At 37.6% G+C, this 20,625-nt stretch overlaps 1 protein-coding gene and 1 long non-coding RNA gene across 5 annotated transcripts in view; one reads left to right on the forward strand and one right to left on the reverse strand.

Annotated features, from left to right (window-relative positions):
- The window catches only part of LOC107138149, a 100,289-nt gene extending 93,933 nt beyond the window's left edge, over nt 1-6,356 (forward strand). Inside the window, exons 4-5 of one of the 3 annotated variants that reach the window (XR_007343800.1) lie at nt 2,388-2,448; nt 6,211-6,356. This is a non-coding gene — a long non-coding RNA (uncharacterized LOC107138149). Of the gene's footprint in view, nt 1-2,037; nt 2,353-2,387; nt 2,449-6,210 lie in introns of those variants that run through there. The other 2 variants (XR_007343801.1, XR_007343799.1) reach the window with 2 other exon arrangements.
- The window catches only part of Golm2 (golgi membrane protein 2), a 101,200-nt gene extending 81,359 nt beyond the window's left edge, over nt 1-19,841 (reverse strand). Inside the window, exon 1 of one of the 2 annotated variants that reach the window (XM_015480714.2) lies at nt 19,206-19,841. In XM_015480714.2, coding sequence (XP_015336200.1) covers nt 19,206-19,532 — 327 coding nt within the window. In that variant the 5' untranslated portion in view covers nt 19,533-19,841. The remainder of the gene's footprint in view (nt 1-19,205) is intronic. The other variant, XM_015480716.2, reaches the window with a different exon arrangement.
- Between the last annotated feature and the right edge of the window lie 784 nt (nt 19,842-20,625).

Consider the following 20,625-nt stretch of genomic DNA (forward strand, 5'->3'; position numbering starts at 1 on the left):
AGACAACAGAAAGCCAACCAGTGGTGCATATTCTGCAAAGAGGAGGGTCAGTGGAAAATGAAATGCCTGAAGCATCCAAGAGAAACTACATATGTGGTCGTCAAGACCCTGACCTGACCCATCCTGGCACATGGCACCACTGATAGAGGAAACCTAAAGGACCCAGGAGGCTTCACACATGTCCCCAAGAGTGATCTCTGATGAATCTCAGCTGACTCTTTAGATAGGAACAAGGTCAGTTTCGACCAACTTTGTCTTGAACACCTGGCAGAAGAGTATAACCTGAGCACAGTCCTTCATGGACATTTAAAGGAAAAATAATTTTGTTGTTTTTTTAATGTACACTTGTATCAGCCCTACCAAAAGTAAAGCTGGAGGCTTTAAGGAAGGGTACTTATGAAAGTGCCTAATATTTAACTATCACAAAGGACTCTAGAGACACAAGGTTGTCCTGCATTCGAGAGGCTGGCTGAAATACTAATTGTTTTCATATTAATTGTTTGCCAAAAATGTAATGCTTTGCTGTCTTGTTTTTTGTTGTCCTAGCATAAACCTTGTCCTATGTATACCTTGTCCAGTCACCTGCCAACTACCACCATGGACCTCTGGACTGCTGTGATGCTGAATACCCTTAATTGTCCATATCCCACCTGACAGAAAACAAAGACATTGGGTCACTTTCCCCCAACTTTGCCCTCTCTCAGCATGAAGTAGCTTGGAGATGTCGTTGCCCACTTTTCCATAAAAATAGAAAGTAGAAATTGACAGTAGAGAAATGTAACAGTGGTCCCTTCACCTTCCAAATGTAGCCCTTATTGCCCTAAGGTTTATTTATTTATTTGTTTATCTATTTATTTTCTCTCTTCTCACCTCTGCCCCTCCCTAACAAGATTAGGGAGACAGTGTTATCTTTTCTTCCCCTAGTTAACTGCCCTTGAACATACCCACTACAGGAAGGAGATGCCTGCTGAGGATCTGGGAAGTGAATATCTCCCAAAGTATATCCGAACAGTCATCATGGTGCCCTGGGACCCACTACTAGAATGTAACCCTTGAGAAATTGCTTTAAAACCCCCCTGTCCCTCCTGATCTGGAGTCACAGCCTTTGGGACAAGAGTCCCCTGTGTTTCTCCTTTGCTAGCAAGGCAATAAAACTTCTTTTTCCTTTTTCTCAAACCATGTCCTTATTGTTAATTTTGGCATTGATTGGCATTGGAGACAGGGTCCGAGCTTTTCAGTTATATGAAGTCTTCTTCAATTTCTTTCATCATCTTCCTTCTTTCTCAGCAGAATCACTGTTGGAGTTTAGGAAAGCTACTGATGTATGAATGTTGTCCTTGAATCCTGCTATTTTGTTCAATTTGTTTATCAGCTGTAAAAGTCTTCCAGTGGAATTTGTTGGGTCTTCTAGATACAGGATCATTTCATCAGCACACAGATAATTTGACTTAGTCTTTTCCTATTTGTGTCCTCTTAATTTCCTTCTCCTGCCTGATTGCTTCAGCTAGTTTCAAGCTCTATATTGAATAGAAGTGGTGAGAGTGGACATCCTTGTCTTCTTCCTGATTTTAAAGGAAATGCTTCAGTTGTTCTCTGTTCAATATGATACTGGCTTTGGGTTTATTATAGATAGCCTTTATAATGTTGAGGTAAATGTTTGCTGAGCAACTCCTTAGACTTTACTGTCCCATGCTCTTTGTACACTTATTCTCCTCTACCTTAAGTTAAACTTCACCTATATTTGTATAATTTTAGTTATCCTTCAAGTATTATTTTGTACTCCCTCATTTATTTCCCCTTGTTATCAACTTTATTGCCTTAGGATGTTTAACCTCTACCTTTCTATGATACTTGTTTTTCTGAGATTTGGGGTACATCTACAATAGGCCAATTATCCTTGCTCTGCTTGCTATTTAGCCATTTCCAAGTTAATGAATTAAAATGCATTTACCATTCTTCCTGAGACTTCTCAACTTCTCTCTTCTGAAGTTTATGGTTTTCTTTCTCTTTTTTTTTTTTTTAACATTTACTTTTTAGTTATAGGTGGACACAATCCTTATTTTATTTTTATGTGGTGCTGAGGATGGAACCCAGTGCCTCACGCATGCTGGACAAGCACTCTACCTCTGAGCCACAACCCCAGCCCATGAGGGTAAGTTTATTATCTCTTTTTTTCCAGCAAAAATTGTCTTCTCTTCTCCAGATATTATCCTATATCACTTCTTGTTCATTCTCAGCTACTCCATCCATTTACCTCTAATCTTTCATTCTCCAATACCTAAAATTTTTATATTTTTAGAAGATTTTTTTGAAGTTCTTTTAATGCCTTTTCCATCCCTTGTGGCTTCTCTGATTAATTCTAGCAGCTGTTGTTGTTCTTTTTTCAGCTGGTGACCTTGAAGATGGCTCAGCTTTATCTGCCTCACTTTCATCATGGCCTGTTTTGAGGTATAACCTGTCTGGGGGCAATCAGCAGAACTATGACCATTTACTCCAAAAGTTGTATATACTCGACTTTTTACAAGATGTCATTTGTCTCCTTTCTCTCCACACTAGAAACATTTTTACTGATTCTGACTCATGCTCAGATGATTATTCTAGAGACAATTCTATCTTCTTTAACATAACCATCAAACCTAGCTGACACTCAGAAATCACCTGAGGAGCTTTAAAAAAAAAAAAAATCTTCTTCCTCATTCAACCTCCAATGTGATTGAGTAGTATAAGGATGGCACAGGAATCTTTTTTCACTTTTTTAAAAATATTTTTTTAGTTGTTGGTGGACCTTTATTTATTTATACGCAGTGCTGAGAATCAAACCCAGTACCTCACACATGCTAGGCAAGTGCTCTACCACTGAGCCACAACCCCAGCTCTCTTTTTCACTTATTCTCATTAGGATCACATTCTTTTGGTTTACATGATGTGGAGTTTCACTGGTCATGTACTCATATATAAACATAGGATAGTTATGTCTGATTCATTCTACTGTCCTATTCCCATCTCCCCTCCCTTCCTTTCATTCCCTTTCGTCTAATCCAATGAACTGCTATTCTTCCCTCCCCTACTCATATGGTGTGTTAGCATCACATATCAGAACATTTGGCCTTTAGTTTTTGGGGATTGGCTTATTTCTCTTAATATGATGGTCTCCAGTTCCATTCATTTACCAGCAAATGCCATAGTTTCATTCTTATTTATGGCTGGGTAATATTCCTTTGTGTATATATAGCATATTTTCTTTATCTATTCATCTTTTGAAGGGCACCTAGGTTGGTTCCATAGTTTTGCTATTGTGGAGCTGCAATAAACATTGATGTGGCACAGGAATGTTGTTTTAAAAAAAAAATAGTACAAGTGATTCTGATAAATAGTCAGGTATAGCAATTACTTATTTACAGCTGAATTAAAATGGAGTACCATTAATAACTGTTATTCATTTTCCTGTCTCTGTGATAAAATACTTGGAATAGTCAATTTATATAGACAAAATGTCTACTTGAGCTCATGATTTCAGAAGTTTCAGTCCACGGTTGCTTGGCCCCCTTGCCTTTGAGCCTGTGGTAAAGTAGCAACATGGAAGGCAATATGTGGCCTGTTTATCTCATGATGACTGGGAAGAAAAGAAAGATGAGGAGGGAGTGGGGGTCCCAAAAATCCATTCAAAGGCATGCTTTCAATGAACTAATTTCCCTCCAGTAGGCCCTTCCTCCTAAAGATTCTACTACCTCCCATGAGCTGGGGACCAAGCCTTCAATGAGCCTTTGGGGAACATTCAAGATCCAAACTATAGCATAACTAATGAATACTAAGTGCTTAAATCTGTGCCAGATCCTGTGCTAAGTGCTTTATAAGTCTTACCTCATTTCATCTTTACAACCATCCTTCAAGAAAGGCACAGTGATTTCTCAATTTTCATAGATGAAGAAATTGTGCCTTAGGATTGTTCAAGGGATTACTTCTGATATAAACCAAGTGTTTATAAAACTGACCAGTACATAATAAGTGTTCAATAAATGTTAACTACTTTTATTGTTATGTAAAAAGGATAGACTGTCTTCCTTACTATTTCCAATACTTAGCATGGCAGTCTCTAAAATTTAGCTTTTTTTTTTTTGGCATAAGTAACACATAGGGAATCTCTCAGAATTTCCTAATGTATTACCTTATTTCTATTACTTTTTTAAAAATTAAGGTATATTTGACAAAGTTCATATGTATTTAAGGTTCATAATTTGATAATTTGATATATACATATACTATGAAATAATCATCTCAGGGGGTTACTACTTTGTGTGTGCGCACATGTGCACATGGTAGCTAAGAACACATATCTATAGTAGAGTACAGCAAGCAGATTAGTGGAGTGCCGCAGTCTGGCTGGGCACAAAATCACGAGCCACTCAAGCAGGAACAAACTTTATTTTTTGAAACTGCCGCCAATGCTCCGTCCGCGCCCGGGAAGATCGATTGACCCACGCCGCCATTCTCCCGGATCCCAAGAGGAGGTTCCTCCTCCGGAATTCCCTCCTACCGCACTTCCCCAACCAATGGGAACTCTCCAGGAGTCCAATATCCATATGAATGCAAATCTTAACATAATCATATCATCTCAATGGCTTGCTGGCGTCACCTTTCAACCAAAAATGCCATGCATCATATTACTTGGCTGTGGCTCTTAGCAGTGGAGCTTGACTACTTTTGTACTATGTTAGCTTTGTAATTAAGTTTTCAAATCAGGAAGTGTAAATCCCCTACCTTTGTTCTTTTTCAAAATTTCTTTACTCAGTTTTTTTGTATTTCCATATGAATTTTAGAATTTTTTTTCTATTTCTGTAAAGAATGTCATTTGGATTTTGATAAGGATTGCACTGAATCTATATATTTTATTGAGCAGTATGAACATTTTTAAAAATTTTATATTTTTAGAATCAATTTATTAACTGCTCTATCACTTGACATAAAGGGCTTTTGAAGTAAAGATAAAAACAAGCATTCTTTAGAAACAAACTTTTCTCCTCTTCCAATTCTTTATTTTTAGGTATACATGAGAGAAGTGTATTTTGTCATCTTATACATGTAAGCAAAAATAACCGACACAATTTGGCACCATAATGAAAATACAAATAACCAGAATGGAAGCAGACCTCAAACACATCAGCAAGCTTTCCTTTATTTCACAGTTGTCAATCAGGCATGGGTGGGCTCATTTTCTGGGTATGGAAATGGCCCCCAGGTTACAGAAGGAGTCTGGGTTTTATAGTTTATAATGAAAATGAATTAGTCGATGAAAACTGCAGATGTGCCATTTGACGAATCAGGGACAGTCAGTCAATTTTAACCTAGTTGTGCAGGTTAAAACTTTAACTCAGGAAGGCAGTTGTAAAAAGTCTGAAACTCAATGTTCTTGGAGAGATAAGAGCTCAGATCCAGAAGGATGAATACTCAAATTTCGCTGGTTGCTTTTCTTCTACTGGGATCTGAACATTTCAACAAATAGTAAACAATATTAACTATTCCAATCCATGAACATGGATAATCCATGTGTTCTTTAATTTCCTTCCTTGGGGTTATATAATTTTCAGTGTAAAAGTTTTGGTTTTTTTTTTTTTTTTGCCTCTGTGGTTATATATATTCCCAATTATTTCATTCTTTTTGTTATTATGAATAAATTATTTTTTAAAATTATATTTTAGGTATTAATGGATCTGTATTTTATTTATTTATAAATGATGCTGAGAATCAAACCCAGTGCCTCACACATGCTAGGCAAGAGCTCCATTACTGAGCTACAACCCCCCAGCCCATGGAAGTGTTTTCTTAATTTCCTCTTCGATAATTCATTGCTTGTGAACAGAAACACAAGTGATTTTTGTGTCTTGGTTTTATATCCTGCAAATTTACTGAATTTGTTTATTAGCTCCATAGGTGTTTTTGGTTGACTCCCAATTCCTTTTTTCTTTTTCAATGGACATAATACCTTTATTTTTATTTGTATTTATTTTTATATGGTGCTGAGGATCAAACTCAATGCCCCACATGTGCCAGGCAAGTGCTCTACCACTGAGCTACAAGCCCAGCCACCCAATTCCTTTTTGATGGCTAATTATACTGTTAGTACATTTTGAATCATTTTCTCCTAAATGCTTCCATTAAAGCTTCAATTTTTCCCAATACAGTTATGATTTTCCTGTGGTTTATTTCTTTCAGGAGTATTATTTGTGCAAGGACGGTCGTGCACGCCTATAATCCCAGCAGCTTTGGAGGCTGTGGCAGGAGGACTGCGAGTTCAAAGCCGTCTCCAGCAACTTAGTGAGGCCCTAAGCAACTCAGCGAGACCCTGTCTCTAAATAAAATATTTTAAAAAACGGCTGGGAATGTGGCTCAGTGGTTGAATGACCCCTAGGTTCAATCCCTGGTAACCACCCCCCCCCAAAAAAGTACACTGTCAACTTTTTCTAAATCATTCATAGTAATATTAAAAATGAGCAAAACTGATCCCTCTGTTTTCCACTATTTATAATTCTCCACCTGAAAAAATAATCATGACTTATGATAAAATAATGGAAATTATGATAAAATTATGGGAAAATGCAGGTTTAGAAATCAAGACTTAGGTTTTACTTTCAATACCAGGTACTAGTATTTTTATTTATTTATTTTTAGTACCCCCCCCCACCCCCAGAATTGGGGATTGAACTCAGGGCCTTGCCTATGCATGCTAGGCAAGCATTCTACCACTGAGCTACATCCCCAGCTCTTTTTTATTTTGAGATGGGGTCTTATTAAGTTGCCCAGGCTGGCCTTGAACTTCCTGCTTCATCCTTCAGAGCAGTTGGGATTAGAGATGTGCACCTGCACACCTGGCTACAAATCACTTTTAAAAGCTTTAGTCTTCTCATCTATAAAATTGGAATAGCAAGCCTATTTACAGAACAATTCAGTTATACATATCAAATTAACCAACCTTTCAAGTCTATTCTTTATTTTTCTTGTTTTAAATGTAGGCCCATGAAGAGGGCCTAAATTCCTCTCATTTAAATGCTAAATTGAAGGAGAAAAGAATTTTTGAATTCCTAACTGAACAAAATATCATTTTAGATTCAACATCACATGTTTCAAAGAAATTATATAACCTAAAGCCGGCATTGTGGAACGTGCCAGCAGTCCCAGCTATTTGGGAAGCTGAGGCAGGATTGCTGGAGCCCAGGAGTTCAAGGTCAGACTTGGAAACATAACAAACCCCATCTCAAGGAAGGAAGGAAGGAAAAAGGAAGGAAGACAGCAAGGAATTCTACTTATGATAGAATGATAATGGGTAGTTTTTACACCAAAATATTTTGATCATGTCTTCCAGAAAAAGTAGTGTAATCAGATATGTGGATAATATCTGTGGTAGCCTCAGCACTTATTTCTTCACACTTTGTTTCAGAACCAATGAAAACTCCTAAATAAATCATCACATATTTACTGAGTCCACACCTATTGCATAATGCCAAATACATAAGTTTTTACAACATTTAGACAAGATTTTTTTAAAGGTTTATTTTAATTGATATGTAATACTTTTACAAATTTATGGAGTACAATGTCATGTTTGGTCCATGTACACATTGTGTAATGATCAAGTCAGAGTAATTAGCACATCTCACACTTATTTCTTGGTGGGAAAACATTCAAAATCCTCTCATAGCTATTTAAAAATATACAGTACAGCTGGGCACCATGGTATATGCTTATAATCCCAGTGACTTAGGAGGCTAAGGCAGGAGAATTACAAGTTGGAGACCAATCTGGGCAACTTAGTGAGACCCTCTCTCAAAAATAAAAAGGGCGGGGCGGGGGTTGTGGCTCAGTGGTAGAACGCTCGCCTAGCATGTGCGAGGCCCTGGGTTCGATCCTCAGCACCACATTAAAAAATAAATAAAATAAATGTATTATATCCAACTACATCTAAAAAATAAATATTTAAAATAAATAAAAAGGGCTAGGCATGTAGCTCAGTGGTAAAGTACCACTGAGTTCAATCACCAGTACCAAAAATATATACAGTATGTTATTATTAACTGCAGTCATCCTACTATGCAATAGAATGCCAAAACTTGTATCTAACTGTAACTTTGTATCTGTTGACCTACCACTCTCAACCTCCTCTTCCTCTCTAGTGTAGATTTTTCTCCTCCAGCAGTGCTGAGGATCAAAATCCAGGCCTCAAACAAGCCAGGTAAGCACTCTACCAGCTCCTTTAGATTTTTATAATGAAAAGATTCACAATATATATTTGGAAGATAAGAAAAAAGTAGGTCCAATATAATGTATAGATAAGGTCATTCATTCAACAATTATTTAAAATACTCCCCCTTAATCCAGTGTTTTACTTTGCATAGTTTCAGTTACCAACAATCTACCTGAATCCAAAAATATTAAATGAAAAATTCCAGAAAACCAATTCATGAGTTTTAAACTGTAAGTCATTCTGAGTAGCATGATGAAATCTCACAAGGTCCCATTCCATGCCACCTAGGATATGAAGCCAGTGTATCCATGCTGTACATACTACCTAGTCACTACTCACTACTATCAGTGTTAATAGATTGACTGTCATAGTATTGAAGTGAGAGTATTCAAGTAACCTTTACAGAGTATCCTAACATTATGTCACAATGCCTGTCATTTGTCTCACTTCATCTCATCACAAAGGCACTGTATCATAGCAGCACAAGAAGGGTGAGTAAGGCATAATAAAATATTTTAAGAGTGAGGAAGGCAGAAGGAGGGGAGGGAGGACAGAAAGACCAGACCGACAGACCACATTCACCCAACTTTCATTATATGGCTGGGGGGCATGGATTGGTGGCAGAGTACTTGCCTAGAATGCAAGGTCCTGGTTGTATCCCTAACACAGAAAACAAAACCAAAAATCCCACAACTTTTATAATACCATATGATTATAAATATTCTATTTTATTAGTAGTTATTATTATTAATTTCTGACCATGTCTAATTTATAAAGAAAATTCTATCATAGGCATTTACAGGGGAAAAAAAAAAAACATAGTATTTAGAGAATTTGGTACTAACTGTCCAAGATCTCAGGCATCCACTGAGTTCTTGAAACATATCCACTGTGAATAAGGGGGAACTACTGTTACTAACTGGGTATGAATCAGGTATTCAATATATATGCATATTAAGAGGTATGGACTCTATCCTCAAGAATCTTAAAGGGCTGGGAATGCAACTTAGTGGTTTAGCATCCACAAGGGCCTTGGTTCAGACTCAAGTACAGGGAGAAAAGAACATATATTTATTAACTAATATTATTTCAAGAACTGTCAAATTACAAAGATAAATAGAACATAGCTCTGCCTCACTTACAATCTAGTTATGGAGAAGCAATTATAAATAAATAATTACAGCAATATGGTAAGTGTTTTAAGCATGTACAAGATCCAAGATAAATACAGAATAGACCTGGGAAGGTCAGCAAAGGCATTTACAAGAGGTACTGTTCTAACAGAATCTTAAAAGACAATTAAGAGTTTGCCAAGTAAACAAAAAGGAAGAGGGAGAAAGTGACTGAGGTAGAGGAATGAAAGCACAAGACAGTTTGGTACATCTAAAGATGATCACATATTAAGAATATAAGGAAAAAAAGAATGTAAGAAATGCATCTCATAGAAGTAGAGTAGAATAGTGGTCACTAGAGGTTAGGAAGGGAGATAAGGTAGGAAGGATAGAGGGAGATTGGATAACAGGTACCAAAATACAGTTAAATATTAGAAATTAATTATAGTGTCCTATAGCACATTAAGACAACAACAAATGTCTACAACAATTTATTATACATTTCAAAATGATGAGAAGACATGCACAGGTCCTGGGTTCAATCCACAGCACCACAATAAGAAATAAATAGATAGTTAGATAAATAAATAAATAAATAACAAGCCAGGAATAGTAGCAATCCTAGATACTTGCTTCCTATTGCCCTTAACATATTTCACAAATCCCTTTTCATAATCTGACTCCAGTCTTTCAGTCCAGCATCATTTTTTTGGAAGGTGGAGGGGCAGTTACAGGGGATTAAACCCAGGAGTACATAACCACTAAACTGTATCTCCAGTCCTTTTTGTATTTTATTTAGAGACAGGGTCTTCTAAGTTGCTTAGAGCCTCACTAAATTGCTGAGGCTAGCTTTAAACTTGTGATCCTCCTGCCTTAGCCTCCCAAACTGCTGGGATTAAGATGTGCACCACCACACCCGGCTATCAATTTTATTCTAGCTCCCACACTCTACATACTGAACCTTTAGATATTCAAAAACTTCGTACTTCCCCCTGTACTGTTCTTTGAAACATGTAACACCCTACATTTGGAATGCTCTTCTCATCTCTCACAACCCTCTTATTCTTCACCTCATTAAAGACTAAACTGTTTTAGACTCAATTAAAAACTCTTTCTTAGCCAGGCGAAGTAGTACATGCCTGTAATCCCAGCGGCTTAGGAGGCTGAGGCAAGAGAATCACAACTCAAAGCTAGACTTAGTAACTTAGAGAGGCATTTAGGAATTCAGTGAGACATTGACTCTAAATAAATTATAAAAAAGGACTGGGGATGTGGTTCAGTGGTTAAGTACTGCTGGGTTCAATCCTCAGTACAAAAAAAAAAAAAAGAAAGAAAGAAAGAAAACCTCTTTCTTTGTCTTCTCCAAGACCATAAACTAGTTAGATTCCCCTCTATCCCCTGCTCAGGTGAAATCCCCTATGACATGATATTATGTCATTCACTGCTGTATCTACAGCTCACAGCACAGAAACTGACCTAAAACAGAAACTTGAATATATATGACGAATAAAGAAATAAAAATGAGATTAAAAATGGAAGTACAGGACATATCAACATTGAGTGGGAGAGGGACAGGATATTAAGGATACTATAGATGTGATTGAAGTTAAGGGACAAATGTTTTCAGGAGAGATGAGCAGCACAAAATACTAGAAAATTCAAGTTAAGAATGAAAATGTTAGTCTATCAGATCTTTGTTAATCATCAAATGAGAAAAGAAATTTAAGTTAGACATAAAGACTTGAAATTGTAAAGGGAAAATAAATCATTATGTTAAATAGGTATATATCTATGAATCCATTTATATAATATTTTAGAGAAAGACAACTGATTAATATGGTAGAAAGCAGAAGAGCTGTTGCCTGAGGCCAGAGGTAAGGGAAGAAAGACAACTTGAATAAGAGGGAACTTTGAGGGATAGTAAAAACATTCTGTATGTCATGTTAAACTTATGGAGGTAAGTTTTGAAATCATCCTTTAGAGAAGGATCTAGTTTAGCAGAGGGGAAGAATCAGATAAGGAAGACAAGTGAGCAAAAGCTCTGAGGCAACACTGTTCAAAGAAGGATCCACCTAGCCAGAAATAATGCAAGAAAGTTAGATAAAGTCAGTTAGGCATAAGAAAGAGACTTAAAACACTGTGAGAAACTAAAACTATCACATATCCAGGCTGACCCTAACAGGAAAACTGGACTTTCAATCCAAGGAATCTTTTAACTCTTTTGAAGAAGAAACTAAAATGGTAGAATCTTAAATCTTCACCCAAAAATTATGAGGAATGGTTTTTCTTGCTTAATGAAGTCATAGTTCAAAAAGTACTCTCATCACTTCAGTGGACAAATGTCACATGTCACACTCTAAGAACTGTTTTATTTCCTTTATGGAATAGGCAGAAGGAAGCTCCTTGGATATCTTTTTACCTTTTCTCTGCATAACTAAATCCCAGTCATTGTTTTTGAAGAGCCAATTGGTTTTATGATCTCCACAGAACCTCCTGAGATTCCTCACTCCCTTATCATGGAAGCAAGAGAAAACAGACAATATGAAAATAAGAAAGGGAGAAAATAATTGGCCAAGTGGGGACATGGTTTTAAGATCATTTTAGTAAAGAGCACAGCAGATGCTCAATATATTTTGTCAACTGAATTAATTAATATATTTGGGTTTCATGAGAACAGTACAAGACCAAGAGAATCACAAGTCAAAGCTAGACTCAGTAACTTAGAGAGGCATTTAGTCAAAATTAACTATACAGTTAATTTTATAGTCAAAATTAACTATACAGTGTATGCAGGAAAGAAAGAAACTAACATTATTAAATGTCAAGTCTGTAGCAGACAGGTCTGTATATATTTTATTTCATCAATCCTCATGAATGAAGAAACAGGTTTAAGGAGGTAATATAATGGCACAATTATAAACTCAGGCCTATTTAACTCTAGAAGATCTTGCTCTTTCCACTAAACTATATTGCCACACAGTGTATATCATATTAAAAGAAGTTATCTAACCAACAAATCAAATAACTTTTGAGTATTCATTATGGGTATTCATTTCCTAGGAATGCTGTAATAAGGCATCATAAACTGAATAGCTGAAAACAATAGAAATTACCTCACAGTTCTGGAAGCTGAAAATTCAAAATGAAGGTATTAACAGAGCTTTGCTCTCACTGTGGACTCTAGTAAAAGGGATTCTTCTAGCCCAGGGCATTCCTTAGCAACAGAATTTCAATCTCTGCTTCCACCTTCCATGACATGTCTGTATATCCGGCATTCTCTTCTGTAATTGTTTTCTCTTCTTATAAGGACATCAGTCATTGGATTAGGACCTACTCTAACTCAACATAATGCCATTTTAACTTGACTAAAAGTGCAAAGACCTATTCCAAATAAGTTAACACTCACAGGTATTAGGACTTCGATATAATTTTTGGGAGGGACATAAATCAACCCATGAAATTTTGCCTCAACACTAAGAACTATCAGAAACATAAAGGAAAAAATTTAAAGTTCCTAAGGGAACTTGAAATTTTGTAAAGGACAAGGTTAACACATAAGAACCTATTACTAAAAAAAAAAAAAAATTTAGCACAGTTCAAACAATAAACTTATATTGTGTATAAAGAAGGAAAAGCAGTCAGGCATGTTGTGCATGCCTGTAATCCCAGTTTCCTGGGAGGCCAAAGCAGGTACACTGCAAGTTTTAAGAATAGCCTGGGGACCTCACTCTATCTGAAAATGAAAAATAAAAAGGACTGGGGATGTGGCTGGGGTTGTGGCTCAGTGGTACATTGCTTGCTTGCCTAGCATGTATGAGGCATTGGGTTGGATCCTCAGCACTACATATAAATAAATAATTTTTTTTAAAAAAAGGGACTGGGGATGTAGCTCAGTTGTATAGTACCTCTGGGTTCAATCCCCAGTACCAAAAGAAAGAAAAAAGAAGAAGGAAAAGTGTGCTCTGTGTCAGAAGCCCTAAGGGCTTTGTGGCCTATATACATGGATCAGAAGGAAGAATAGATACATAAAAAAGAGACAAGAGGCTGAGAGTCAAATAGCAGGAATAAAGGCACAAAAACACAAAATGAATATGACACAAAAAGACAGAAGGGGAGACAAAAGCAAGCAAAGCAATTTGTCTGGACCAGTCTAGGTCAGAAGCTAATAGAAGAAAACAGTAATTGGAGCCATTCTATGGAAGAAATTAAAGATTACACAGAATTTTGACTTGATGCAGCCACTCTGTCCATATAAACCTTATCTTCTTTTGAGGAAAGTGGCAGTATACTGGGGATTGAACCCAGAACCTTGGGCACACTACACAAGTGATTTACTACTGAGCTATATTCCCAGCCTCTCATTCAGCCTCTCTGAAAGTAAGGTTTAAGGAAAATCAAGTTTGCTTAAGAAATGGAGACCAAGATAATCATTCAATATGACATGCTGAAGGAACCAAAGATAACACCAAAATTTCTAACCTCAGTCTTAATAATGGTTATATGATTGCCACTTATAGAAACCAAGAAGATAGGAAAGAAGTTTGGGGAGAAGGTATCAGTTATGTATGATTTATGAATAATGGGAAGTAGCAATTAAATTATATCTAGAATTTGGCCAGATTATGTCTGGTGATGCAGAGATAAAGGTTCAAACCATCATGTGTGGCATACTGGAAGAACTGTAGTAGTCTGATCTCAAATTATAGTTCAGAGGAACAGGTAAGCTCCAGGGAGTTAGCTAAAACAGGGGAGAAGCCAACTAAGCCTATCTAAAAATGGACCTGGTAATGGCGGGGGAAGGGAGTCAGATGCCAAGAGCAAAGGGTGACACAAGTACTGGAGCTGGAACCGGATCTTGGGCAAGAACACAGAGCCCCATCCTGGAAAGAAGGCAGGACAGAAATAAGGAAGTATCTGTAGAATAATAATAACTAACACAGTACTTACTGAACCTTTTTTATTAACTATGCAGTAGACACTGTTTTAAGAATTCTAATTAATTTATTCATTTAAACTTCACAAAAATGAAAAAGTTTATTATTATTATCCTCATTCTATAGATGAGGAAACTGAGGCACTGAGAAGTAATGTGTCAGAGGTCATACATAAATTAAATTATGTCATACATAATGTGTATGAGGTCATACATAAATTAGCAGAGTCAGGATTTGAACTTTGAATATCTACTGTATGCCAGGATTTTTACACATACATATTTGGCATGTGAATAAGTGTTATACACACACACACAAACACACACACAATAAAGACATTTCTGGGGGGAAAATGTAATATGCTTCTTATTCTCTTTTCTGGGCCATGACCTTTACTCAACTAAAGGTATACCCTAACTCAGGAAGAATTATGGTAGTTATAGAAAAAAGTGGTCATTTATTGTCATCAGTTTCAATCCTCAAAACTGAACTTTTATGTGTGTGTATGTTTCTAATAAGACTTTTTTTTTTCCTTTTAGACTGAATTGTATTGCCCCAAATTCATAAGTCCCAAAGCCCAGAACATCAGAATGTAACCATACTGGAGATAAGATCTTTAAAGAGGTAATTAAATTAAAATGAGGCCATTAGTGTTGAACCCTTAGACCACTGTCTAAAAGGAAGAGACACCAGGTTTGTAAATGCACAGAGGGAGCACTCTGTAAGGATAAAGGAGCAAGAAGACAGCCATTTACAAGTCAAGGAGACCAGGCCTCAGAGGAAACCAACTCTGCTAGTACCTAGATCTTAGATTTCCAGCCTCCACAACTGTGAGAAAATAAAGTTCTGTTGTTTAAGCCACCTAGTCTGTGGTATTTTGTTATGGCAGCCCTAGCAAACTTCTATACCTTTCCATGCTGAAACGCTTTACAGGGAAGGCAAATAAAAAAATTTGAAGGAATCCAGATAAATGGATCTTGTTTCTCACTTTCCTGGACAACAATAGGAACAATTTTAATTTCCTTTATTCTGTGTTTAGTAGTCTAGATAACAGATTGAAAATATCAGTATGACATAATAAATCTGGAAGAAGCCAATATTATCTTTCTGCTTCCAATGGAACAGGGATTCTTAGATTTCCAAAGACAGCCTGACAGTAGCAATGGGCATACCTAGCACCCAGATCTAACACTATTCCCCATTAAAGAGAACTAGAACTCCCTGGAGAAATGCTGGCCTAAGACTGAAGCAGAAAATATACTAGATGAGCCTAGAGAATGTTAAGAGTGCCAAAAAGTAAGGAAGAGGTATATGACAAGGCAACTGGGCATGGCGTATGTGCAAACTCTACTTTCTGGCATATAAAAGTAAGGAAAGGAAATAGGAGCCAACTGAAGGCTTAGCTCCCCAAGTCAGAGCTGGAACAATTTGGGCAACAAAATAAAGTAGCACCAGATTATAGTCCAAAGTATGAAATAAATATCCACAAGTCCATAGTGATATAAATAAATGATTAAATAAATTAATTAGTCAAAGAGAAGCGACAAACCTCCAGGGGAAAAGAATTCCAAATAGTTTATGTGGATACCCTGCCCTTCATTACAACTGTAACTCACTATTCACTAATCATTAAGTGTGGCTGGACATATGAATTTCTTCCAAAGTGTAAAGACAAGGAAGGGAGGGGAAAAAAACAGTAATTTTACAATGAAGAAGACTGGCAAGCACTATTTCAAGCAGGTGATAATGGTTAATATCAATTGTGATGTAAGTCATTTGAAAGATGTAACTTTGATATAACGTGATAAGATTGGTACTTTATGGTCTTTTTTCCAAAAACTATAATTTGAGTCTGATTCTGAGAAAAAAAAGCAAATTCCAATTCAAAGAAATTTTACAAAATCCCTGATCAGAAATCCTCAAAACTGTCAAGATCATCAAAAACACAGAAAATCTGAAAAAGTATCACAATTTAAGCAACTTAAGAAGTCATGAAGGGGCTGGGGTTGTGGCTCAGTGGTAGAGAGCTGGCCTAGCATGTGTGAGGCACTGGGTTCAACTCTTCAGCACCACATATAAAAAAATAAAATAAAGATCTATTGGTAACTAAAAAAATATTTTTAAAAAAGAAGTCATGAAGATTAAAAGTAATAGTACCCTAAATGGGATCCTAGAACACAAAAAGAACATGAAGAAAATGTGGATAAAGTATGGTCCTGAGTTAGTCACAATATATCAATACTGGTCCATTAATTATAACAACCGTGCCTCCATGAGGCTGGGGTTGTAGCTGGAGCCTAGCACATGTGAGGTACTGGTTTGGATCCTCAGCACCACATATAAATAAATAAAATAAAGGTATTATGTCCACTCACAACTTAAAAAAAAAAAAAGTGCCATCCTAATATAAGATAGTAATAATAAGGGAAACTGGGTGTGGAAAATATGGAAATACTTTGTGCTATCTTCACAATAATTTTATAGATCTAAAACTTTTCTTTAAAAAAATTATATATATATATAAACACACACACACACACACACCAAGACTATCATAATTTTTTGGGTAGCTCAGAGCCTCCTTGTTAACCCCAAGTTCACTCACAAGCACTCCAACAAAAATGTCATAGTTAGCTCAAAATATATAACTGGCCTATAGTCAGGAGATATAGGTTTGTGCTCTAGCTGCATAGAATATTAGCCAAACACTTAAAAGTAGTTAAAATATCTAGGGCAACATTCCCCACGTTAGTGTGCTTTGCTACATTCTTCTATACTGTGGTAATAGTAGGCCATGAAAATGGTAAGCTGTGCTCAAATAAAAACTGAGAAAGATTGGGTTAAACAAAATTAAACAGACTTCTTTACCAATGGATTTCACAGAGCCCTTTATAGCCAATAGGCATTATGAACTCTAAGAGATAGATATAGTTCTTAGGATTTTCTTCCAAATATGTTTTCCTTTTTTCTCTTGACCACCCATAAATTCCAAGAACAGTATGCTGTTTAACACCACTTTAGGAAATACTGCTCTAAGGGGGAAAACAAAGGCCCAAGAACAGAGTGGTTGGGGAAAAAGAAAAAAAAAATTAAAACAGCAAAGAATACAGTAAAGAAAGAATAGAAAGAGAATCTGAAGAGAGCAATATTACAGAAGCAAGGAAAGAGATAGTTTCCAAAAAGCTAGAGACAAGAGGACCAAACAAAATATTAAATAAACTGAGAATCATAATGTTCTTTGGATTTGAAAGGCTTACTGCCACTTGTGACTTTTCACATAAAAGCTTCAGAAAAGAGGAAAAAAGAAGTGGCAGACAGAATTTTAAAAGATTAGGATGGGGATGAAAAAAAAAGAAATACACAAAGCATTAATAGGCCACCAATAACTTGAGTAAGCAGTGAAAATTAAAAAAGAAAGTAATTGTTAGAGAAAAGGGAGTATGTATAGAAATTTTAAAATTTAGAACTGACAGTTGCACCTGATTCAAAGTAAAACTAAAAACCTACTGAAAGAGGTGGCAACAGTCCAATAGATAGAAGAAATGGAATCCAGAGTGTATACTAGAAAAAAATGAATATATAAGAATTTAAATAATGCTTAACCATTCCAAGTCTGAAGACCTCATTTAATGAGGTCCAAAACTGCACAGTTTTCTGCCTACGCTACCCAAGAGACTTTTTCAGTCTTTAGAGTTTGATGTGTAGTAAGTGCATAAATTTGCTGGTCCTTTGTCCTTTTCAGAGGATATCTTATGTAATGGTGAAGAGGGGGGAGACACAGGGAAACACTTACCTGAGGGCCTCAATCTTATGAAATAAGGAAGAAGGTAGAGACCAATCACAATGGGAAAGTTGGGAGCTCATGCAGATTTTTATAGTGATTTACTCTAAAAGATTTTGATACACAAAGTAAAAACTTATAATGGAAACTTACATTAAAAAGTGAATATTACTAAAAAGGAGTTCAGAAAATAAGACATCTACTATCACATTCAGAAATATGGACAACTCTGCTATACCAACAGAAGTTGTGTAAATCGTAAATTGTTAGTACAGCTAGTAATATACTGGAAAAAGCAAAGACAGCAGGCATGGTTAGTCCAGTTTTAAACTTTTTAAATTTAAAACTTTGTTTTTAATTCAAAGTTTGTTTTCTACATAAAACAACAATTATTACTCTTAAGCATACACAATTTCATTTTATTTCAAGAACAATGAGGACACAGACATAAGATTCTGCTGCTTAGGACTTATTTTTAGATTCTACCTACCATTTTGGCTAATTTCATTAACAATTCAAATTGAGTAGATAATTGCGGATTAACCAAGTCCAAGTCACAAGTGTGGCTCACATATGGCTCCAGGACCCATTTATCACAAAATTTTGATCACAAAAAGGCAGTAATATCTGATTCCTTAGTTGATACATCACCCTATAGAGAATTAAGAAGTCATGTTGCTTTAAAAAATTGTGTGTGTATGTGTGTCTCGCCAAAAGGAGTTAGAGGAGACACCATTTTTCAAATAAAGAAATTAACAATGATCCGTGTGCACAGAATAAGGATGAGACAACAATACCCCCACCAAACCTGGCAGTCTCCAGATTTGTGTCTGGGAACGTAAGGCAGCCACACAGGCCAGATGATTACCACTGCCAGCTCAGCAGCTGAGCCTGGTGAAAAGGCGGCAACCACACACAGGCTAACTTCTCGTTCTTGAGAACCAGTACTTAAAGCCAGTCTCTGGCAGAGACTAGAGACTGTGGCATTAATAAACTGAGATACGTCTGACAGAAGCAGGGTTTGGAGGGCAAGAGGAGCTTTCAGGGCTGCAATCCTAGAAGGGATAAATTCCTGTGGGCTAAAACCCCCACAGGAACTGAAAGAAAACGATGGGGTTTGAGGGGAAAGAGCTCGTCCTTACCTTGTCATCTTCACATCTCTTCCCCAGGCCCTCCCTGGCCTGCAGCCGGCTACTGAGGCGGCCGTAGTCGGCCTCCTTCTGGTCGATCTGTTTCTTGTGCGTGTCCACCAAGAGCAAGAGGTCCGAATTGCGCTTCTCTAGACGCCCGCGGGCCACCTCAGTGCGCTGGACCTGACCCTGCAGCTCGGCTACCTCCTCCTGAAGCAGGACGTGGCGGGAGGAGATGCTCCAGTAGTTGAAGGCAAGGACAATGATCACCACTAGCAGCACCACTAGCACAAGAGAGGGCAGGCGGCCAGCCCGCCGGTTGGCTCCAAAACCCACCATGAGGCCGAACCGCGCTGTGCCCTGAGGCCTCGCCACCGGCACCTATGAGTAGAAGCTCAGGCCTCGGCTACCAGGTTGCACCGGGAACGCGGCCCCAGGGCCGGCCGAAGCCGGAGGCGGGCCGATTGGCTCGCCGGCTAGCGGGAGCTAGCGGGAGAAGGGGGCGGGGCCGCAAGCTGCAGGTCCCTCCCCGCCCCCCCTCCACAAATCAGGCCAAAGCGAGTGCCGGAGGCTTTGAACTCAATCTGGCATCGGCCGCAGGAAACCGGGAGAACCCAGATGCCAGAACCCGAACCCAACACCTCAGGGTTGGGGGGGGCGGGGAAAAGAGCCGGAAGGGGGCGGATGTACTCTGGCCCCGCCCACTGGCTGGGGCCGGGTCGCCTAGGGGGCCATTTGCTAGTTTCCGCCGATGCCCCCTCTTCTCGCGAGATAGTGGGCTTCCTCTCGCCCCCCTTGAAATCTTATCTCGCGAGGGTTATCTCTGATAGATAATGTGAGGTGTTAAATTTGGCTATCTGGGTGAAGTAGGGAGAGCAGTAGGTGAGCTACTGCTAGAAACAGGTGACTAGAAAGATTTTGTTTCAAAAGAAGGTTGTACTTGTTTCAGAGGAAATTTTCTCCTTTGTGCTAACGATGAGGAAAGAAAAGAACAACAAAAAAGTCATAAAATATGACGTCCCAAACATTACTGGGAAAAGCAGGAGAACATAAACTTAAGGTGGTTTCCTTCATGATCCGAAAGAATGTTTCAGGGTAGTCAGATCCTGGTTTTAAACGCACTGCTGCTTTTGGCTCAACTGGACTTCCAAATACAAAGTCCAAAAGCTACTCTCAATGAATAGTAAGTAATGCACCCTTACTGACAGGGAACACGTTCTGGGTTAGAAATAATAGCTCTCTCACAAGTTGTTTCTGCACGCCTCGTCTCATCTTCTCAACAACATAGTTTTACAACTCAGAAATACAATAAACAAAGACGTTCAAAAACTTTCTCTAAGTCTTATATCTTGTTTGAAACAGAATTAGGCTTGAATCCATATCACTAGTCTTTGCATTATATCAGGCTAGCTGTTGCTATTATGTGCAGTGT

The sequence above is a fragment of the Marmota marmota genome, unplaced genomic scaffold (assembly GCF_001458135.2).
Source record: "Marmota marmota marmota unplaced genomic scaffold, marMar, whole genome shotgun sequence".
NCBI classification, from domain to species: Eukaryota; Metazoa; Chordata; class Mammalia; order Rodentia; family Sciuridae; genus Marmota; species Marmota marmota.